This window comes from Trematomus bernacchii, unplaced genomic scaffold (genome assembly GCF_902827165.1).
Source record: "Trematomus bernacchii unplaced genomic scaffold, fTreBer1.1, whole genome shotgun sequence".
Lineage (NCBI taxonomy): Eukaryota > Metazoa > Chordata > Actinopteri > Perciformes > Nototheniidae > Trematomus > Trematomus bernacchii.
The window spans coordinates 429,562-454,561 of record NW_022987658.1 but is presented as its reverse complement, the minus strand read 5'-3'; the positions used below and the strand labels follow the sequence as shown (position 1 = coordinate 454,561).

The 25,000-nt window shown below is 40.9% G+C and overlaps 1 protein-coding gene across 1 annotated transcript in view; it reads left to right on the top strand.

Moving 5' to 3' along the window:
* Positions 1 to 25,000, top strand: part of LOC117486834 (dedicator of cytokinesis protein 3-like) — a 213,327-nt gene that overhangs the window by 76,235 nt on the left and 112,092 nt on the right. Inside the window, 1 exon segment of the mRNA XM_034135405.1 lies at positions 12,600 to 12,683. Within this exon segment, the coding sequence (XP_033991296.1) occupies positions 12,600 to 12,683 (84 nt within the window).

Sequence of the window (25,000 nt, the reverse complement as noted above, 5' to 3'; positions counted from 1 at the left end):
AGTCCTCTCCTGCTGATGTTCAGGTGTATATCAGTATGTAGTGTCTCTACTTTAAAGAGTCCTCTCCTGCTGATGTTCAGGTGTATATCAGTATGTAGTGTCTCTACTTTAAAAGAGTCCTCCTCCTGCTGATGTTCAGGTGTATATCAGTATGTAGAGTCTCTACTTTAAGAGTCCTCTCCTGCTGATGTTCAGGTGTATATCAGTATGTAGTGTCTCTACTTTAAAGAGTCCTCTCCTGCCTGGATGTTCAGGTGTATATCAGTATGTAGTGTCTCTACTCTTAAAGAGTCCCTCTCCTGCTGATGTTCAGGTGTATATCAGTATGTAGTGTCTCTACTTTAAAGAGTCCTCTCCTGCTGATGTTCAGGTGTATATCAGTATGTAAGTGTCTCCTACTTTAAAGAGTCCTCTCCTGCTGATGTTCAGGTGTATATCAGTATGTAGTGTCTCTACTTTAAAGAGTCCTCTCCTACTGATGTTCAGGTGTATATCAGTATGTAGTGTCTCTACTTAAAGAGTCCTCTCCTGCTGATGTTCAGGTGTATATCAGTATGTAGTGTCTCTACTTTAAAGAGTCCTCTCCTGCTGATGTTCAGGTGTATATCAGTATGTAGTGTCTCTACTTTAAAGAGTCCTCTCCTGCTGATGTTCAGGTGTATATCAGTATGTAGTGTCTCTACTTTAAAGAGTCCTCTCCTACTGATGTTCAGGTGTATATCAGTATGTAGTGTCTCTACTTTAAAGAGTCCTCTCCTGCTGATGTTCAGGTTTATATCAGTATGTAGTGTCATCTACTTTAAAGAGTCCTCTCCTGCTGATGTTCAGGTGTATATCAGTATGTAGTGTCTCTACTTTAAAGAGTCCTCTCCTGCTGATGTTCAGGTGTATATCAGTATGTAGAGTATCTACTTTAAAGAGTCCTCTCCTGCTGATGTTCAGGTTTATATCAGTATGTAGTGTCTCTACTTTAAAGAGTCCCTCTCCTGCTGATGTTCAGGTGTATATCAAGGTATGTAGTGTCTCTACTTTAAAGAGTCCTCTCCTGCTGATGTTCAGGTGTATATCAGTATGTAGTGTCTCTACTTTAAAGAGTCCTCTCCTGCTGATGTTCAGGTGTATATCAGTATGTAGAGTCTCTACTTTAAAGAGTCCTCTCCTGCTGATGTTCAGGTGTATATCAGTATGTAGTGTCTCTACTTTAAAGAGTCCTCTCCTGCTGATGTTCAGGTGTATATCAGTATGTAGAGTCTCTACTTTAAGAGTCCTCTCCTGCTGATGTTCAGGTGTATATCAGTATGTAGTGTCTCTACTTTAAAGAGTCCTCTCCTGCTGATGATCAGGTGTATATCAGTATGTAGTGTCTCTACTTTAAAGAGTCCTCTCCTGCTGATTGGTGACAGTTTTTTCTATTCAAACTCTCTGATAACTGTCCTTTAATGAGCACCAGACTTCTTTCCCTACAGAATATTCCTATCTTGATTAAAAGCTGTTCCTCTTCATTAATCTCAGAGATACTTCAAATGAAACGCTGACATTTTAAATGTTCCTCCGTTAATTGACTTCAGTGGAGTTTTCCAGCTCCGAGGATCCCAGCTCCAGATAATTACATTTACATTCAAACGCCTTTAAAGTTAGCCATTGTTGTTTTTCCTTTACGCAATAAAATACTCATTAATGTCCCGTTTCAGGAAGTATGAGACGATAGGAAGAAAGAAACATGTCATTAATAGTTATTCACTAGCAAGCAAGAGATGTAGATGGTTCATTATTCAATGTAAGGGATTCTATTATTATCCCAATAAATAATTAAATGTCATGTTTAAGTAGAGGTGGGAGAAGTTCTTGTACTTGAGTAAAAGTAGAAGTACTCAGATCTTGTTCTTTAGTAAAAGTAGAAGTACTCAGATCTTGTACTTGAGTAAAAGTAGAAGTACTCAGATCTTGTGTTTGAGTAAAAGTAGAAGTACTCAGGTCTTGTACTTGAGTAAAAGTAGAAGTACTCAGATCTTGTGTTTGAGTAAAAGTAGAAGTACTCAGGTCTTGTACTTGAGTAAAAGTAGAAGTACTCAGATCTTGTGTTTGAGTAAAAGTAGAAGTACTTAGATCTTTTACTTTAGTAAAAGTAGAAGTACTCAGATTGTGTACTTGAGTAAAAGTACAGTAGAAGTACTCAGATCTTGTACTTGAGTAAAAGTAGAAGTACTCAGATTGTGTACTTGAGTAAAAGTACAGTAGAAGTACTCAGATCTTGTACTTGAGTAAAAGTAGAAGTACCAGAGTGTAGGAATACTCTGTTCCAGTAAAAGTACTGCATTCAAAATGTTCCTCAAGTAAAAGTATAAAAGTATTCTCATCAAAATATAGTGAAAGTAGCGACAGTAAAAGTAGTCATTGTGCAGATTGGTCCATTTCAGAATAATATATATGATATGTTTTATAATGATTGATCATGAAAGTGTTCTCAAAGCTGGTAAAGGTGCAGCTAGTTTGAATGGCTTTGTATAAATCCTTCAGCAGCCACAAACCAGCAGATACATGGTAGTAAAGTGCTTAAAGTGGAAGAGCTGAGCACATTTGAAAGTAGTATAAACTATACAGAGGAAAGGTTACAATATGGTGGGAGGACTGGGTCACATGATGTGCTCACATTAAGTGTCTGTGGGAGGGGTTAACAGCCCATTTGAACTCACAGCAGATTGTTGTGTAGCTCTTAAGCTTGCAGGAAGTCTACCTCTCATGCATGAGCAACTAAACTTCTTACACATGCACGTAAATGAATAAATTAAAGAACACGTGCAAATAAATCAATCTGCGTGTCTCTCAATCTCTGCTCCTCTCTGAGGGGTCTCTCCTCGTCACGTCACGCTCACAAAACCTCACGAATCAGCTGAGACTAGAGAGGGCAAATCTCTCTCTGTCACACACACACACACACACACACACACACACACACACACACACACACACACACACACACACACACACACACACACACACACACACACACACAGACACTGACACACAAACCATCTGCCGCAGTGCTAAGTGCACTTCAGCCTGTGGGCATCGTGGAGGATGTTAAAATATCAGACTCATGTCTTAAGTAGGAGCTGTTAGCAGGACATGACACACACACACACACACACACCACACACACACACACACCACACACACACACACACCACACACACACACACACACACACACACACACACACACACACACACACACACACACACACACACACACACACACACACACACACACACATGAATATGCACACCAATTCAGATCATGCAAAGAGACACATTTGTGTGCAATAAGCATGAACAAGCATCTTCCTTCTCCCCTCTGTCTGCATGCATTTGCTGTAGATATGCAGGAGTCATGTGTGTAGGATTACATAATCAGGATACAAAGGAAAATTCCCTCACAGTCGCATTAACAAGATCAGATTCCTGTTTCATTTCAAACAATTGGGGATAACTAGCAGTGTTAGTACTAAAAGAGCATGTAGTGTTTGTTGTAAAGGATCAGATGCTATCTCTTCTCTGTAAGCTGTTCTGCTCTGTAGGCTAATACTGTAAGTGTGAATATATATGCCTACTTTCTGAATTAGCTTTATGGGATTTTTTTTTTCACTTCCTCAATTCTCACCTTTTCAAAAATCTCAATTTGTTGAAAAAAATCAGACTTCTTAAAGAAATTCGGAAAGACGACACAACAACGTGACCTTTAGAAAAGAAGAAACCAAGATATTTAGGACGAAAAGTGATGTTAGTTATAGGAAAACCTGCCTTTCATGAAGCATATTCAGACAGTATAGCAAGTGAGACACATGAGCACATAGTACAGCTGACAGCAAATGCATCAACAAGCCTCTTCTGTTTCCAGTAGTTCTGCATGAATATACTGTACGACAGATATATAACATCAATATGTGATAATGCACTTTCCAATCTGTTGTGGTCAGTGCAATGGCATACCTTTACTACACACACACACACACACACACACACACACACACACACACACACACACACACACACACACACACACACACACACACACACACACACACACACACACACACACACACACACACACACACACACACACACACACACACACACACACACACACAGGTTCAGTGCAGCTCTTCCTCACACTCGAGGGATTTCCATGTATTATTTGTGTATGCTTATGGTTGGAAGACACCACTGAATTCACATATAGCAGCAGGCAGATATGATACATAATGCAGTTTACACTGAGGGGAAACCTTAAGAGGGTTTCCGAGGGAATTATGGGATGGACTCGCTCTGTTTTCCTCCTGTCACATATTATCAAGGGTCGGTTTAAAGTTGTTGTTGCTCCAGAGAAGACGGAATAATGCTCTGTTCCTAATTAAAGAAGACACTTAGGGTCGAAGTGTCACTGAGGGAATCAACAACACTTCAAATATATAGACACAAATGAACATTTCTGTATTTTTACACATGACAAACTGGAAGAGGATATGGGCCACATGTGAAATTTGAGAGAAAAAGTACATTTCTGGCGAGGGTCTAAAGTCAGAGTTAAATCCCCAAAAAAAACAAAAAGTCAAAACTGAATAAAAAGTGGGAATTAAAATCAAGTCAGTCTAATGTGTCTAATGTCTGAAATCCACCTTTTTAATTCAGTCTATTGGTCGTTTTAACATTTTTCCTGCAACATGCGCCGATTCTCTTCAAGCGAGTTGGCTGCAGGTTTGAGATCTTTCAGGTCAAATCATTTAGTTTTAGCTTTTAGTTTTAACGTGAATCACCTCCACAGTGACACTACTGCAAATACTAAAGTGCTGCATCTTCACTCCTCTGTACGCACAGGCTTTGTCCTGCTTCTTTAAATTATTCACACACTTTGAAACTTTGTGTCAAATGTCCTCTTCAATTTGGAAAACTCTGCAGCATGAATTAAATATAAGAGGGAGATAAGTTCTGAAGTCGCACCTTAAATTGAATTCTCCTGTTCGAGAAAGTGAGACACACACACACACACACACACACACAAACACACACACACACACACTTTAGCATTAGATTAGCGTAGCTCCGGACGGTATTGGCGTTCAGTTTATCCAGCAGATTGGGTCAATACTCTGAGAAATGACTCACATCTGTAAAGCATGTGTGCGTGTGTGTGTGTGTGTGTGTGTGTGTGTGTGTGTGTGTGTGTGTGTGTGTGTGTGTGTGTGTGTGTGTGTGTGTGTGTGTGTGTGTGTGTGTGTTTGTGTGTGTGTGTGTGTGTGTGTGTGTGTGTGTGTGTGTGTGTGTGTTTCCCTCCATGATATCATTCCTCTGTCTCATCTCTTCTCTCGACTGCCCTCAGCCTTTTTCCCATCTCTGATATATCTCATCAAATAGGCAGAGTTTAAGTGTTTTTAAATACATCCTCTCTTTTGAATTAAAAAGGGTTTATTTACACGTGATATTTATAGAAACACTTTATGTAATGGTGGAGTAAATCTTTCTGGGATTACAGCGTGGCCTAGATATTTATTTTGCCTGGAAATAAACTTAATCTGGAAGATGTGACATCAAATATAGAGTCTTATCGCTGTAAAAGCTTTCATTCACTCACCATCATTAATGTAGTAACACACCACTGAAAGCTAAATGATTACTCCTGTTTTCAAAATACTGAAGCTATTTGAACAAGAAGCTGCAAATGAAGGCGTCCTTTCTTGAGAAATGCAGATGCAACATAGATCTGCAGCTATTTGATAATTGATGAATTGTTGAACAAATATTTTTCATGTCAGATAATTATGTTTTTTCTACGTCTCAAATATGGAAATAACAATCCATGGTACTTGTTTAGCTCTTTTCCCAATACTAAAAGACACTATTATTAATATATCCTAAGTGAATATCTTCAGGTGTTTGACGGGCAAAACAAGACATTTGCAGACCTTTTGACGAATGAATCCATGTGTTGTCAAGATGTTTCTTCATGTGTTTTAGACCATTTGAGTTTTTATATCTGCATCGCTTCTGAAGCTGCAGCGTCATTTCCAACGTAGGAACCACTTAAAGGGCCCATGTCATGCTTTTCCGGTTATTACCCGTCCCCTTGTGTTATGAAGGTTTTTATGCATGTCAACGGTGTGCAGAGTCAAAACCCTCAAAGTACACCCTGTAGCGAGTAAAACTCTAACACAGAGAATACCTCCCCAAAACGCCTCGTTGGAGATACGTCATTGTCCATTTGATTCTTCCGGGTACGGCATGACATCATGCCGTACCCGGAACGAAATGGACCAATCCGTGGAGCCGTTACGTTACGTCCGCGGAGCCGTTACGTTAAGCCCCCGCTGATTGGTCCAAATTGACCAATCCACGGACTTCCTCACACACACATCTGTGTGCAGGGAGCAGGCAGCTCTGCTGATTCCTCCTCCCTGGCTGCAGGCTGATAACAGACAGTTGGGATCGCGGCGAAATTCTCTCTGCAGACCCTTTCTCTCTACAGACCCATTCTCTCTGCAGACCCATTCTCTCTACAGACCCATTCTCTCTGCAGACCCATTCTCTCTGCAGACCCTTTCTCTCTACAGACCCATTCTCTCTGCAGACCCTTTCTCTCTACAGACCCATTCTCTCTGCAGACCCTTTCTCTCTACAGACCCATTCTCTCTGCAGACCCATTCTCTCTGCAGACCCATTCTCTCTGCAGACCCATTCTCTCTGCTGACCCATTCTCTCTGCTGACCCATTCTCTCTGCAGACCCTTTCTCTCTGCAGACCCATTCTCTCTGCAGACCCTTTCTCTCTACAGACCCATTCTCTCTGCAGACCCTTTCTCTCTACAGACCCATTCTCTCTGCAGACCCATTCTCTCTGCAGACCCATTCTCACAGCGTTTATCAACCTTTTTCTTACTCAATATCAAGCCACACTTATTGTTTTTACTTCGGATGTGACTTTGTGTGTGCTCAGGATGAGTTTGGCTGTGTTTCGCTATGTATCCTAAACAAGGAAACAACACCTCCACGGAGCTCAGCACGATTCACAACGTCCCGACCAATCAGAGCACACTGTGCTCACAGGGAGGGTGGGGGCTGGAGCTATTGGAGCTACAACGAGCCGTTAAAGGCAGAGAGTGAAATTCAGTGAATACACGTAGTTTACAGAGATGCTGTATGAGAAACCAATGTGAGTTTGGAAACATGCACAGTATACATCTATTCTAGTAGACCTCAACAATGGAATTATGATCAGTGGAAATGGCCATGACATGGGACCTTTAAGAATCTAAATATTGTTTCGAAATCATTCCTCATTCATAAAGCAAATACCCCATTAAATAACTCAACAGGATTTATTGTAAAAAGTGGACATTTTGTAGAAAAAGGAAACAGAACTATCCGTCTTCTGTACTCGGCAGTAAGAGGAGGCAGAGAGGAGTAAAGACTGTGGGGGAAGTGTCTTTCTTTATTAAACTACTGAGGGTTCAGACATGACAGGCGGGACAAAACACACATGTTTGAGGTCAAAGTGTGAATAATTTATTGTTGGTAGAAGTGGAGTCTGACAATAAGAACAATCCTCTGTGAGCAAGGCTGCAGAAAGGATGTTTTATACATATTTAACCAAAGTGAGCCTTCATTCGCTGAGGAGACTTTACTCGATTGATCAAATTAGGATTGAAATGATGAGCAGACTTCCCATCATGCACTGTTTGAGAGTTAAAGGTCCCCTAATATTCTCTTTTTCATCAATATATCACAGGTCTCAGATATATACAGAACCTGTCTCTGATTGGCTGAAACACCAAACAGATCATTGCAGCATTACCCACAATCCCCTCTGTTTCAGCCCTGTTTCCAAAGTGCTGATTCTCTGTCTGTTACTTTAGATGAAAATAAGGAGCCCCTCCCCACGCCCCTCTGAGAGAGATTTGGTTACAAAGAACTCAATGGTGCTCTAGGAGGAGATTCAGGTGATAAGGGGGGGGGGGGGGTTAGATAGATAGATAGATAGATAGATAGATCGTACTTTATTGATCCCAAATTGGGAAATTGTTTTTGTTACAGCAGCATAAAAGGCATTTTACAATAAAACAAAATATACAAGAATAGAAATAAAATAAAATAAAATATAAAATAAAATATAAAATATACATGTCAAAATACAAAATAGAAAATATACATACAGATATTATATATATATATATATATATATATATACAAATATATATATATTCAAAATATATGGAATTATGGAGTATTAAATATGAAACAGATTATGTGTGAGTAAAATGTACAAGGTGGTTTTATTTCTAGAGAAACTACGGAGCAGAGAGTTCTCTTCCAGCCAGAGGTGATTTGTTGTACAGTGTTATTGCAGTGGGCAGGAATGTTTTCCAGTATCTGTCCTTGAGACAGGGGAGCTGCAGCAGTCTGTTGGAGAAGGAGCTCCGTTGACTGTCCAGCTGCAGGTGGAGAGGATGGGTGGGGTTATCCATGATGGACAACAGCCTGTTCAGTGTCCTCCTCTCCACCACAGCTTCAAAGGGTTCCAGCTTGATGCCGATGACTGACCCAGCTTTCCTGATCAGTTTATTGATCCTGCTGGTGTCACCGGCTCTGATGCTGCCCCCCCAGCAGACCGCAGCAAAGAAGAGTGCACTAGCCACAACAGACTGATAGAAGATCTCCAGCATCTTGCTGCATACGTTGAAGGATCTCAGCTTCCTCAGAAAATAGAGTCGGCTCATCCCCTTCTTGTACACAGCGTCAGTGTTGATCCTCCAGTTCAGCCCATTGTCTAAGTGCACTCCCAGGTACTTGTAGACCTCCACAACTGCCACATCCTCTCCCAGAATGCACAGGGGCAGAGGAGGAGATGTCCTCTTCCTCCTGAAATCAATGACCATCTCTCTGGTCTTGGCCACATTCAAAAGCAGATGATTTCTTCCAGTCCACTCAACAAAATCACCCACCAGCGCTCTGTACTCCTCCTCCCGTCCATCCCTTATACACCCTACCACTGCAGAGTCATCCGAAAACTTCTGCAGGTGGCATGACTCTGAGTTGTATAGAAAGTCAGAGGTGTATAAGGTGAACAGGAAAGGAGACAGCACAGTCCCCTGTGGGGCTTCAATACTACCAACCACCACATCAGACAGCACACTGCCCAGCCGGACGTACTGTGGTCTGTCCGTGAGGTAGTTGGTAATCCAGGAGATGGTGGACGAGATTACCCTCATAGCCTGCAGCTTGTCACTCAGTAGCCGAGGCTGGATCGTGTTGAATGCACTGGAGAAATCAAAAAAGGTGATTCTCACAGTGCAACCCGATCCATTCAGGTATGAGTGAGCACGCTGCAGCAGGTAAATAATGGCATCGTCCACCCCCAGGTGAGGCTGGTAGGCAAATTGCAGAGGGTCAAGGAATGATCTCACCTGCGGTCTGAGATGGGCCAAGACCAGTCTCTCAAGCACCTTCATCACATGAGATGTGAGTGCTACAGGGCGATAGTCATTGAGCCCAGAAGGAGTCGTCTTTTAGGGACCGGAACAACACAGGACGTCTTCCACAGCACCGGGATGGTCTCCAGGTGCAGGCTCAGGTTGAATATATACTGGAGAACAGGAGCCAGCTGGCGTGCACAGGTCCTTGGTTGCTGATTGGCTAATGGTTACACAAGACAAAACATCGTTATGACATCATCAAGTGGCCAAAATCTGATCAGCTCATTTTCAGACAGGTTTTTATAGAAATGGATCAAAAAGAGAGAGAATCTTTGTTCCTGAAACTTTCAGAGTCTCTTTACACAGAGGGGACACATGTTGATGAAGAAGAGACATGAAGAAGAGGGGACACATGGTGATGTAGAAGAGACATGAAGAAGAGGGGACACATGTTGATGAAGAAGAGACATGAAGAAGAGAGGACACATGTTGATGTAGAAGAGACATGAAGAAGAGGGGACACATGTTGATGTAGAAGAGACATGAAGAAGAGGGGACACATGTTGATGAAGAAGAGACATGAAGAAGAGGGGACACATGGTGATGTAGAAGAGACATGAAGAAGAGGGGACACATGTTGATGTAGAAGAGACATGAAGAAGAGGGGACACATGTTGATGAAGAAGAGACATGAAGAAGAGGGGACACATGGTGATGTAGAAGAGACATGAAGAAGAGGGGACACATGTTGATGAAGAAGAGACATGAAGAAGAGGGGACACATGTTGATGAAGAAGAGACATGAAGAAGAGGGGACACATGTTGATGAAGAAGAGACATGAAGAAGAGGGGACACATGTTGATGAAGAAGAGACATGAAGAAGAGGGGACACATGTTGATGAAGAAGAGACATGAAGAAGAGGGGACACATGGTGATGTAGAAGAGACATGAAGAAGAGGGGACACATGTTGATGAAGAAGAGACATGAAGAAGAGGGGACACATGTTGATGTAGAAGAGACATGAAGAAGAGGGGACACATGTTGATGTAGAAGAGACATGAAGAAGAGGGGACACATGTTGATGTAGAAGAGACATGAAGAAGAGGGGACACGTGTTGATGAAGAAGAGATATGAAGAAGAGGGGACACATGTTGATGTAGAAGAGATATGAAGAAGAGGGGACACATGTTGATGTAGAAGAGACATGAAGAAGAGGGGACACATGTTGATATAGAAGAGACATGAGGAAGTGGATTTTGTGTAACACAGGACCTTGAAGATGAAGAGAATTGTCTGGATGTGTCCACTATCAGAGAGCAATAACAGACTCTTTATTTGCACTGTGATGATGAAGAGTGTGAGCAGGCCTTCGTCATAAAGCTGGCTTTGTCCTCAGAACAGACTGAATGAGAAATAAACTGCAGTGAGGTCAGATCTGCAGACTCTCACAGACTGAGTGGAGACATTTAAACAAATGAAGAAAGAAAATATCCAGACTCTAAAACAGATCAGACTGCAGTCCTAGATTTCTGTTTAAAAAAAAGGACAAACACAAAGAGCTGCTGTGCCTCAAGGCGTCAGGTTTATTTTCCACTTTCCTGCTAAGTAATTAAAATCCATATTTTATACATGCAGGGTTCCCCAGGGATCCTTAACAAGTCTTAAAAGGCATTGCATTCATGAATCCTAAAGTAAGGCCTTAATTGGTGTTAAAATATCTGAAAAGTTAAGGGAAGTTTTTATTTTATGAATAGTTGTTTTCATGGTGTGGCAATGAAACAAGTCAGATCTGGAAAGCAGTAAACAAGCTTACAATTGCTCTTAGTTTTTTTAATTGTTATTGTCACTAGAAAAGTCTCGACTTGTCTTAAAGTGGACCTATCATGCTATATTTGAATAATATAGTGTAGGACCATACCTATTATAAGGCATATTTATACTTTTTTTTTTTCAAAATACCAAACAGATCATGCATTTTAGCCATGCCTCATTTCGCTCAATTTGACATTTTCTACCCCTGTTTTGGCAAGGGCAGATTCAGAACAGCACCACCTACAGGCCTGGCATATGTACTACAGCGTCTCCAGCGCTTTCGAACGGCAATGGCCGTGGCTGTCTCCTCCTGATTGGTGGAGTTGGCCCAATAGCCGTAGCGCCACCGTCCTGACGTCAGGACAGTGTTCAAATCTGGATCAGTTTTTATCAGATCCGTTGCAGCCCCTTTTTTAGAGATTTGGGTATGGAGGAAAATAGAGAGGGTTGTGTTTTCTGACACTTGGTGAGTTCCCTGGAACACCGGGGACACATATTCATGTAGAAAAGACGTACAAAAGTGCATTTTGCATGATAGGTCCCCTTTAAGCTTCATGAACTCTGATAAGAGACGTGTGCAGCTTATTTCCTCACAATGTGATGTTAATGACAGAAAGATGCATTTCAATATGATCCTGCTCTCACAGATCATACAAAGCCTCTGACGTCTACAGAAGAGGATTAGGGCCACACGCAACTTTTTTTTAGATCTGAGACAAAGTAACACAAAATTGTTCTGAGATTAAAGACAGAATTTCTTACTATCTTCTTTGAATTTTGACTTTTTTTCATCTGAACTTTTGTCACGGAATTCTGACTGATTTTTTAAATGTTGACTTTTTTTTGTGGTTTTTTGTCAGAAAATCAATTTTCTTTATTTTGAAGACTTTACACAAACTTTATTTATAATATTTTATAAATATCCTTTCATCCTTCATATTCAATTTTTTTAATTCCTCTTTTGTTAATACACCTAATACAGTTGGAAGCATTTATTATTATTATATTTCTTACATTTGGATCTGTACTGGTTTTACTCTAAATGTTTAAATGTTTTACCAAGTGAAATGTAACATACTTAGTCTGTTGTCCTCTGGGTGCCATGGTGCAGTCATCAGGATCATTAACTATTCAGAAAATTACATTGCTTTTGACATTTTTGAAAATGAAAATGTCTAGTTTACGTGATAATGCAAATACAGTCAATGCTTCCCTGACACTCAGAAACCCCCACCTTGCAGCCGTGTGTCCGATTCTCCACTAAACTCCCCTCATATTTCCACCATCGTCCTCACCATCTCTTCTCTTCTCTTGTTTTCAGTGATCTGCAGCCTTCGGGGCTCGCTGACTCACAGTCTGGTTCTGGAGGTGGGAGAGACCGTGCAGATTCTGGAGAAATGTGAAGGTAAGATCTCTCCTGAACGTCATGTCTGGGAGGAATCACAAATAATGTCCTTGGTCATTGTTAAGACTTCACTGAAGAACCAGTAATCACTGCCAACTTCCTCCAGGGTTACAGAGGACGGTTAAAGTTTTATTCAACAACACTCTTATATATAAAGTAAGAATAGAGAGCGGAGGGGAGTCTGAGGGAACATTTGAGAACTACTTTTAAACATCAAGCTCACTCAGGGCTTTGTCGGGAGCCGTGTGGTGCAGTGGGTTGTGCGTTGGTGTTCTGATCAGGTTCAAACCCCACTGCAGTCAGCATGTCGTTGTGTCCCTGAGACACTTCACCCCAAATTGCTCCTGTGGGGATTGCCCACAGTATTGAGTATGTAAGTCGCTTTGGATAAAAGCGTCTAAGGCAAGGCAAGGCAAGGCAAGGCAAGTTTATTTATATAGCACCTTTCAATACAAGGCAATTCAAAGTGCTTTACAAAAATGGAAGACATTATGAAAATGGCATTTAAAATCATTAAAAAGAAAAGATAATAAAATAAACATTAAAAGAAAAAATACATGAATAAAAGTTAAAAGTTACAGTGCAGTTTAAGATGTGAATAGTTCAATTAAAAGCAGCGGCAAAAAGAAAAGTCTTCAGCCTGGATTTAAAAGTAGTAAGAGTTGCAGCGGACCTGCAGGTTTCTGGGAGTTTGTTCCAGATATTTGGAGCATGATAACTGAATGCTGCTTCTCCATGTTTAGTTCTGACTCTGGGGACAGAAAGCTGACCAGTCCCTGAAGACCTGAGAGTTCTGGATGGTTCATAATTTAGCAGGAGGTCAGACATGTATTTTGGGCCTAAACCATTCAAAGCTTTATAAACCAGCAGCAGTTTTTTTAAATCTATTCTTTGACACACAGGAAGCCAGTGTAAGGACTTCAGAACAGGAGTGATGTGATCCACTTTCTTAGTGTTAGTGAGGACTCGAGCAGCGGCGTTCTGTATCAGCTGAAGCTTTCTAATAGATTTTTTAGTGAGACCTGTAAAGACACCATTGCAGTAGTCGAGTCTACTGAAGATAAAAGCATGGACAAGTTTTTCCAAATCCTGCTGTGACATTAGTCTTTTAATCCTAGATATATTCTTTAGGTGATAGTAGGCAGATTTAGTAACTGTTTTAATGTGACTGTTGAAACTCAGGTCAGAGTCCATGACTACACCTAGATTTATGGCTCTATCTGTTGTTTTGAACATTGCAGACTGAAGCTCAGCGCTAACTTTTATACGTTCTGCCTTGGCTCCAAAAACCATTACCTCAGTTTTATCTTTGTTTAATTGGAGAAAGTTCTGACACATCCAGTCATTGATTTGTTCAATGCACTTACTCAGTGTTTGAATTGGAGCATAATCTCCTGGTGAAATTGTTACGTAAATTTGTGTGTCATCCGCATAGCTATGGTAACTTATTTTGTTGTTTTTCATTATCTGAGACAGTGGTAGCATGTAGATGTTAAAGAGAAGAGGCCCCAAGATGGAGCCTTGAGGTACCCCACATGTCATATTTGTCAACTCAGATGTGTATTTACCTATAGAAACAAAGTTTTTTCTGTCCTTTAAGTAGGACTCAAACCAATTTAGAACTGTTGCCGAAAGTCCCACCCAGTTTTCTAGTCGGTCTAGTAATATGTTGTGGTCAACAGTGTCACGCAGCACTGAGATCTAATAATACTAACACTGAAGTTCTGCCACTGTCTGTGTTTTAGTGGATGTCATTGAAGACCTTTACAAGAGCAGTCTCAGTGCTGTGGTTTGGACGAAATCCTGACTGGAACACATCCAAACAGTTATTTAAATGCAAGAAGTTACTCAACTGTTGAAATACAACTTTTTCAATGATTTTACCTAGAAATGGCAGGTTTGATATTGGCCTGTAATTGTTCATTACTGAGGCATCTAGATTATTCTTTTTTAAGAGCGGTTTAATGACTGCAGTTTTCAGGGCCTCTGGAAAAATACCTGAGTGAAGAGATGTGTTTACTATATGAAGTAGATCTGAGGCCATGCAAGGAAAAACATCTTTGAAAAATCCTGTTGGAATAATATCAAGGCAGCAGGAGGAGGATTTCAGAAGTTGAATAATGTCCTCTAAGTTTTTACCATTAATCTGATGGAATTGTGTCATGGTGTTTGAATTGATATTAGGTGGACATAGGGACAACACATGTGCTGTACCTGATGCAGAGGCACTGACTGCTTGTCTAATTTTCTGAATGTTGTCAGTGAAGAAGGAGGCAAAATCATTGCACGCCCTGGTGGATAGAAATTCAGAGGCTACTGACACTGGGGGGTTAGTTAGTCTGTCGACGGTAGCAAACAAGGCACGTGCGTTGTTTTTATTTTTGGTAATGATGTCAGAGAAGAAAGGCTGTCGTGCGTTTTTCAATTCCAAATTATAAAGGCCAAGTCTCTCTTTATAGATTTCAAAGTGAACCTGGAGATTTGTTTTTCGCCACCTACGTTCAGCTTTTCGACACTCTCTTTTTTCTGTTCTCACGGTCATGGCCTTTCTCCATGGAGATATTTTCTTGCCAATCACTTCCTTTACCGTAGTTGGAGCAATGGTATCTATAACATTTTTAATTTTTGAATTAAAATGATCTACTAGCTCATTTACTGAGATGTTAGCAGGGCAAATGTGGATGAAAAATTATGAGTAAACATGTCCCTAGTATTTTCAGTTAAATATCGCTTTGTGGTTACCTCTTTCTGAACATTTTTGTGAACAGAAATAGAGCTCTCAAAGAAAACACAGGAATGATCAGAGAGTGCAACATCAGTCACCACAACCTTTGAGATATTCAGACCCTTTGAGATAATTAAGTCCAGAGTGTGCCCCTTATTGTGCGTGGGCTCCGCCACATGCTGAGTCAGTCCATAGTTATCAAGAACACAAAACAGTTCTTTAGCCCCTCTGTCCTGGGGGTTGTCAACATGGATGTTAAAATCACCAACAATGACTAGACGGTCAAAGTCAATACACACTATAGACAGCAGTTCAGTAAAATCATCAAAAAAGCTTGCACAGTATTTGGGTGGTCTATAGATATTTAGGAACAGAGCTCGAGAGGAGCATTTCAGCTGAAGGGCCACATATTCAAAAGAAGCAAAGTTCCCATAAGATGTCTTCCTGCATTGAATGGAATCATTGAACAAAATAGCAACTCCACCTCCTTTCTTATGCATTCTTTCCTGAGTCATAAAACTAAAGTTGGGAGGGGTTGATTCGATAAGAACAGCTGCACTGTTATTTTGTTCAATCCAAGTTTCCGTTAAAAACATAAAATCGAGATTGTGCTCAGTGATAAACTCATTGATTAAAAATGTTTTTCCTGCCAAAGACCTGACATTTAATAAAGCTAGTTTAAGTTTGTTAAATACACTATCAGTAAAAAAAAGTGTGACAAGCTGTGGCTGACATGGAATCACTGCTAAATTTGATAACCTCACACAAACGTTTGAGCACTTCCTGTTTCTAAGCTGATTTACCGCTCTTAATCTATTACCTATCAACACAGATATCGGCAAAGCTACTGGCAGGCAGGGCCCCGGCATGTGCTGGAAAGAGTTGAGAGTGCCGTATGCCCTTGAGCCTGGACCCAGCACATATCAGAAATAGTTTGTTGCGTGTTGTACACACACATCCTTATCAGGCTTCGGAGACTGCAGATGCTTTCTTGAAGGGAGGGGAGGTGGTTGACGTAGGCACGGTGTTGAAGACGGGGGAGATGGTGCGCGTCTCTGCTTCGGTGATTTTGGTGGGCGTTGTGGAAGGGCGGGGGTAAAGGACATGCTGCCAGGGGGGGAGGTGGTTGACGTAGGCTTGTCTTCGGTGATTTTGGTGGGCGTCGTTGAGGGGCGGGGGTAAAGGACATGCTGCCAACCCTGCATATCGCCTTCATGCCGTCATCGAACTCCAGGGGGGGAGGGCGAGGGTGAAAGGGTGAGCGGAGAGTAGAGAGAGCTGGGGGATGAATGAAGAGTATCCTCAAAGGCGTTGACAGGGGGGGTGACGGGCAGTGGAGACTCCTCTATTTGTGTCATAGGTCTCCCATAATCAGAACATTCCTCAGGCGGGTGCAGTGATACTTCTTCAGGGTTTTCTGCGCGATGTGTTGTGTCTTTCTCCTGTTTTGATTCCTCTTGCTGCTTGTCCTTGGCAGAGGGAACAGATTGCTGACGCAGGCAGTTGAATATGTTAGAGATAAACAATTTCACTCCTGACTTGTTCAGGCAAACTCCATCTGCCTTAAAAAGATGTCTGCGATCCCAGAAAAAGTTAAAATTGTCAATAAAATGGACAGAATGGTCAGTACAGGCAGCTGAAAGCCACGTGTTCAGTGCAAACAGTCTGCTGAATCTCTCCACTCCTCTTCTGACTGGCGGTAGAGGGCCACTGATGAACACCTCCGCATTTAGAGAGCTGACAGTTTCCAACAGACATTTAAAGTCTTCTTTCAGCGCTTCTGACTGTTGTTTCACAACATCATTTGTTCCAATATGCAGTACCACATTCTTCACAGTCGGATGTTCAGCCCCAATATGCAGGATCTTCTCAGCCAAGTCGGAGACCATATCCTTGGCAAAACAGAGTACTTTGGTGTTGTTCTTACTACACAGACCTTTTACATCTCTTACAGCAGAGTCACCCACAATCAGAGTTTCAGGCCCAGTCGTTAGCTTTCCCTCTAGCCTTTTACTTTTTGGAGTAGCTATTTTCCATTATTTTGCAACACTGGTAAAGTGGTGTTATTCCCACAACATAGTCCATTCACTTCCACGTTAACTTCCAACCGTTGCATTTTCATTTCCAACACAGCCATCTTCTGTTGAAGTTTGTGGAAGTCATCTAACAAGTAATGTAATGTAATGTTTGTCGCCCGCATTGCAAAATGCAGATTTCCCCCCCCTAAAACGTTAAAGTGATAGAAAACAATATTTCTGTTCTTCAAAAACGGTATAAAAATCTAGTTTTGGGGATTTTGATTTTCTTCTTTATTTTGATTAATTTTTTATTTTTGAGGGATTTCGATCTTTCTAGATTTATACATTTTTTTAGATTGCTTTAATGTTTAGATTTTTGATAGATGTTTAGTAGTTTAAGATTTTTATTAGATTTCAATTTTTATTAGATTTAGATTTTTTTTGGATTTAGATTTTTTTTTAAATAATATTACATTTTTATTAAAATCTTTTTTTTTTAAATTTAGATTAAACATTTTAGATTTATATATTTTGTTTTATTTTTAAATGTTTTATATTTGTATTACTCCAAAAATATGAGTATCAAACAGAGCGTCAGACAGCTTTGTTTTACGGAAAATAAATATGGGATGGCTTATACTGAAACTGAGATTTCTGAGTTTCTTTACTGTCCTTTTTTCTGTAGAGGAAGTAAAAAAACCTCTGGATATATTTGTTGTTTGAATTTCAATATATAACTCAGCAGCTTTAAGACATGAAGACACTATTATTTCTTTCTTCGCTCTAATGCAATATTTTCACCAGAAAGTGGGCGGAGCCTTAATTTGGGCGGGAAGTGACGTTAGCGCCCTATCGCCCATCTATAAAAAAAACTGTAACTCATTGAATCTTAAATCAATCAAACAGTTTGTATTGCTCTTTTCATATATTACAAAGAGTGCTTTACCAAAAAAACAATACTAACCACTCCCAGTTTATATTTATAGAGTGGCGAAGTCCCTCCCCTTCCGGTTGAGCCCCATGGGACCTTATTTCGGAAAAGTTATGCATTGAAGTCAATGGAGAGAGAAAGATTATCTTTCGATCCCGTTTGAATTGTGCCACGAATTACACATATGATGTTTGTCAATCTAAAAGATAATTTTGCAAGTCAAAAAAAAAAAAATGTGTCGTAAAACTGTGAAGTAACACATTTGTTTGTGTGAAACGCTCAATGAACTACATCTCTCGTCAACAACACACGTCACCAAGATGGCCGTCACTACTGTCTTGTCAACAAAACGATTGACTACCCTCACTATCACCACAATGAAACACGTCCAGAAGAAAGTCATGCAAAGCTGCCTGCCTGCCTTCCTTTGATTCTCTCTGAACTGCCTGGTCGTTTTAATGTTTAATGTCAACCATTTGTGCAGATAGCATGAAGTAGAGAAGATCGCCGATGCTAAGGTTAGCGTTAGCATTTCTCCCCCGGGCTTAAATGGTGTATTATAGAATGATCACACCGGTGACAGTACTATTCAAAGGGTTCACGAAATATGACTACTACTCTTACTGTTTAACATTTTGGGTTACTTAATGTTACTTCATGTTAAGGCTAATAAAAATGACAAGGCTGTAATGCTAACTAACGTGCTAGCTACTAGCTAGGTAGCTAACTTGATCCACACACTGCTCTTTCATCAGACGGGAAGCGAAAGAACGAGCAAGACCCATTGCTGGTATAATAACAACCTGGTACTAAGCACACAGGCATCTTGTGAAAGTTATCTTATCTTAGCCAGCGCCATATAGATAGATTCTATCTATATGGCGCTGATCGTATATATATACGGTATTATACGTATATCGTAGTGTCTCAATTGTGACATCACTTACGCAACTCTGGGATTTGTAGTCTTTCTAGTTTCGTATTTTTCATAGTCTTATATTTCAACAGTTTTACAACAAACTGTGACTTTTTTGACATGGAAATGATTTTTTAAGATTGACAAACATCATATGTGTAATTCATGGCACAATTCAAACGGGATCGAAAGATAAGTTTTCTCTCCCCATTGACTTCAATGCATAATTTTTCCGAAATAAGGTCCCATTACCCGGAAGTAAGTGGGAGGGACTTCGCCACTCTATTGATTTATTTTTTTGTTTATTTAGCGACGACAGTTATTTAGCCAAGATATTTTATCTATAGTACCATGGACAGAGTTTGTAAAATCACCCTAAAAACATAGGGTTTGTATTTTGAAATAACAAGGCAATAAATGAATAAAAAACATACAATATATAAGGTACTTAATACTGTTAATGCTTATAAAAACAATTAATCAATATTACAAAGCAAGACGAAGGCAGCACGTAAAGACTGAATAAAACAAGAGAACAATTGAATTTAAAACAAAATTAAAATACGTTTTTTTACTTGGAGTTCTGGGAGGCTGTTATTATCCCACTGCTATTCCCAGTTTGACTCACAGACATTAGCAGCTCGATCTAGGAAGTGTGCGAAGCCAGGAAGTGCTGATAATGAGTGAGTGTGAGCTTCATTACACACAGCTGGGCATCTCCATCAAGAGCCAGCGGGTAATATCCATCTTCCTCACTTCCTCCTCCTCTTCACGTTTATCCTGCTGGTACCGACCTGCCTTATAGAGTGGTGAATGTTGGGCTATAAAGGAACTACAGCACGGTCACATGACTTCACGTCACCACCGCTAAGCTAAAGGTGGCTAATGTTGGGCTATTAAGGAACTACAGCACGGTCACAAGACTTCACGTCACCACCGCTAAGCTAAAGGTGGCTAATGTTGGGCTATTAAGGAACTACAGCACGGTCACATGACTTCACGTCACCACCGCTAAGCTAAAGGTGGCTAATGTTGGGCTATTAAGGAACTACAGCACGGTCACATGACTTCACGTCACCACCGCTAAGCTAAAAGTGGCTAATGTTGGGCTATAAAGGAACTACAGCACGGTCACAAGACTTCACGTCACCACCGCTAAGCTAAAGGTGGCTAATGTTGGGCTATAAAGGAACTACAGCACGGTCACATGACTTCACGTCACCACCGCTAAGCTAAAGGCGGCTAATGTTGGGCTATAAAGGAACTACAGCACGGTCACAAGACTTCACGTCACCACCGCTAAGCTAAAGGTGGCTAATGTTGGGCTATAAAGGAACTACAGCACGGTCACATGACTTCACGTCACCACCGCTAAGCTAAAGGCGGCTAATGTTGGGCTATAAAGGAACTACAGCACGGTCACATGACTTCTCCTCCTCTTCACGCTTCTCCTGCTTGTATCCACCAGCCTTAGAGTGGTGCAGGAATGAGTCCTTAAACAAGGAGTGAGTCAGCACTTTTCTGCATTCACTGCAATCTTACTCAAATCGTTTGTCCATGAAATTAAATGTGTCAGATCTTTCAAATAAGTACCTTAAAGCTTCTTCTCTCACAGTCAGACATTTCCTGATATTGTAGCTACATTAGCATATAAATGAGAATATAAACAATACTGTTTACAGATATATACACACATGGACCATACAGCCAATCAGACACAGGATATTTACATGTAGATGGACAATAAACAACTTCTTGTGGTTGTATTTGTCTTCTGGACAAATATTGATCTGTTATCTAAGGCTTGTTTGTCCCCAGCTTGCTATGAAACACTCGTCACAGCCTCTCTGAAATAATGGGAGTCTCTCAGCTGAGACTCTGATAGCACTAAGAGTTAACATCTCAGACATTAAATTGCCGCTAATCGAGGCCTAATGCTTTCTCGAGTGTCATAATCTATATTACAGGAAGGGAACTCGGGGGCTTTAATGCTCCCGATCACTTCTGCCATTACAGCCGTGGAGTGTGTGTCTGCGGAGGATCACTCTGCATTACAGAAGCAGAGGAGGGCAAGGAGACCAATTTAAGAAAGATAATCGCAGCTCTGCAGTGTTTTTGCAGCAGCTCAATCTGAAATGATGACACCTGCAGACATTTTTTAAACGCATACAAACTCACATATATTCTGCTCTTATAGCCCACCATTGTTTGATTGCATTTCCTCTAAATGTACATGTTCAGATAATGGCGCAAGATGAGGGATCTTTACATTTGCTGCAGGGACTTTGGACAAAATGTAACCCTGGCTATTATAGATAATCACTGCAAGGAAGGCAGTGCAATGAGACGCTCAAACTATAACCCCCGTCCCTCAGTGGAGTGGATGTGAGGCATAACAAGGAGGTTAGCTCCTGATTGGATGCCATGAAGTTATCTCAGGGTTGAGCCAAGATTTGTGAAGTGTTTTGAAGCATCTCCCTGTTTATGGTAGGCTACTTACAGGTTTAGTTCAGCAGGGTAATCTTCACATATTAACACCACTTTATGATTACTGAAGTAAAAAGCTAATGTTGGGCTATAAAGGAACTACAGCACGGTCACATGACTTCACGTCACCACCGCTAAGCTAAATGCGGCTAATGTTGGGCTAGAAAGGAACTACAGGACGGTCACATGACTTCACATCACCACCGCTAAGCTAAATGCGGCTAATGTTGGGCTAGAAAGGAACTACAGGACGGTCACATGACTTCACGTCACCACCGCTAAGCTAAATGCGGCTAATGTTGGGCTAGAAAGGAACTACAGGACGGTCACATGACTTCACATCACCACGGCTAAGCTAAATGCGGCTAATGTTGGGCTATAAAGGAACTACAGCACGGTCACATGACTTCACATCACCACCGCTAAGCTAAATGCGGCTAATGTTGGGCTATAAAGGAACTACAGCACAGTCACGTGACTTCACCTCACCACCGCTAAGCTAAAGGTGGCTAATGTTGGACTATAAAGGAACTACAGCACGGTCACATGACTTCACGTCACCACCGCTAAGCTAAATGCGGCTAATGTTGGGCCATAAAGGAACTACAGCACGGTCACGTGACTTCACCTCACCACCGCTAAGCTAAAGGTGGCTAATGTTGGACTATAAAGGAACTACAGCACGGTCACATGACTTCACGTCACCACCGCTAAGCTAAATGCAGCTAATGTTGGGCTATAAAGGAACTACAGCACGGTCACGTGACTTCACCTCACCACCGCTAAGCTAAATGCGGCTAATGTTGGGCTATAAAGGAACTACAGCACGGTCACGTGACTTCACCTCACCACCGCTAAGCTAAAGGTGGTTAATGTTGGACGTGAGGGTGTCTAGTCGTCTCAGTCAGACACTTGTTAGCATAGCCTGCATTTGATTAATGTTTGCATACATTGCTTTGACATTTATCAATGAACACCTTTGCATTATCTGTGCTGCAGCTCACACCTGTATTGAATCGCTGTCATCTCTGTAATTACAATAAGAAAACAGCCTCTTGGTTGTTTCCCTGCATCTTCTAATTTAAGACTCATATTTGGCTGATTTGAATCCTGCATATATAGGCTGCGTTTCACTTCTCTTATTTTTCATTTCCTCGCTCCTCGGTCTCGGTCTCACCGGAAGTTGATTTGTCTGCGCCATCTTGAGTAGCGTCCCAATGGCCTTATTTTTGCCGGAGGACCGAGGATCGAGGAGCGAGGGGCGATAATGGAGGAGCTATAATCGAGGAACCACCAGACCATCCTTCGATGAAATCCTCAGACACTCGCCCCGCCCCCTTACTGTGTATCGCTCACTGATTGGACGATGCAGCGCATGCACTGATCTGATGCTTCTTGACATGAGAGCAGTTTCCCAGCGGAGTGAAGAAAACACATGAAACTCACGGGACTCACTCCTCAGTTCATACTGTGTATTGTTTCAATGAATGCATCATTCAGTTACAAATATGTGATATATCTGAACAACAAAGTGGACAAAAATCATTTCATTCATTTATTGGAAACATTTTCGTGATCGCTTTTTTCGTTTTACATTTTCATTTATTGTCATTTCCATTCAGTCAGTCATTAAGTGCTATTTAACATGTTAATTTGCTACATATCCACACAAACAAACAAAGTGTGCAATCCAATGAATGTTAATCTAACTTGGTTTTGATAGATAACATATCTCTTTTTCTTCTCTGAATTATTTTATTTATATTATGCACTCTAATCAATATTAATCAAACTAATATTCGTTTATACATTTTAAGAATGGCGTTTATCTTTTTTGAGAATTAGTTGATTTTATTTATTTGGGTCTACAACAGATGATACAAATGTTTGTGTAAATGTGTACTAACAGAGGCGGGGGTGTTTGTGAAAATAACGGGGACAGAGCTGGCTGCTGTCAGACGATCAGCTGTGCGGCGTCATCACAAACGGACGTCGCTTCACGTGACGCTCCGGAGGAAAGGACGTCCCATTGCTCTTAAAACTCATTTCCCTGCTTCTCCTGGTTTCCTTGCGTCTCTCCATGCTTCCCTGGTGGGAGGGACTAGTCGCAGGGAAACGACGCAAGTGAGGGACGCAAGGAATCCATTTAACCGAAGTGAAACGCAGCCATAGTACAATGCTGCTTTCAAATTAAATCTGATGAGGCGGTTTCACACATCTTATTATTGTGGATTTGGTGCATAATGATTATTCTAATAAGCACTTAGTGAGCTGTTTACTGCTCTACTGAGACAAGCTGCATGACAACAGAGAAATTAAACCTGCACCTGGGTGTGTGTGCAGTTAATGTAACACACACATACATATACAATATAGAATAATCATAAAGACACGTACAGATGGAGGTACTTTTCCAGCTATTTTTAAACACAAATTCATTTTTCATATAGATTTTTTTTTAATTTGAATACAATATTGTATATAATACACACACACCTTTTTATCACACACACACACACACACACACACACACACACACACACACACACACACACACACACACACACACACACACACACACACACACACACACACACACACTCCCATCCTCATCTCAACCCTAACCAATGGGCCCAGACACCGTCAGTCTGATTTCCATATAGATGAGAGGCTGGGGAGTAAACAGCGTGTCTTAACGAGGGTGATAAATGCATCTTGATTGGTTATTAATTAGCTAGCCAATTAAGCTTTCATCTCCATATTCATATCAGATTATGGGGAACTGATGAGAAATTGATCTCACGATTTTGCAAGAAGATAAGATGAAAGTTAATGTGAAGCGTTTTGGATGATGCAGTGTCAATTTTAGTTTCACTGAGAAAATGTTTTAAATGTTTAATCAGGAAGAGCTCATGTTTGATAATGAGGGAATTTACTGCTTCATGATTAATTTATAATCTTTTTCCTCAAAACAGAACTATTAAAACCATGTTTCTATGGAGCTCAGGGTGTTTTAGGTGCAGGAATGAGTCCTAAAACCCTGAAATTAGTCAGCAATTTTGCACTTCCTGTTCCCTGGTCTGGAAGTCAATGGTTTTCTGAATGTGTTTTTGTTGTTAGCCTGAAATAAGGTCTGTGGTTAACACAAGCTGAAGAGATTTTTATTCTACGACATAAAATATGTCAGCCGCCTTTAGCTTAGCGGTGGTGACGTGAAGTCATGTGACTGTGCTGTAGTTC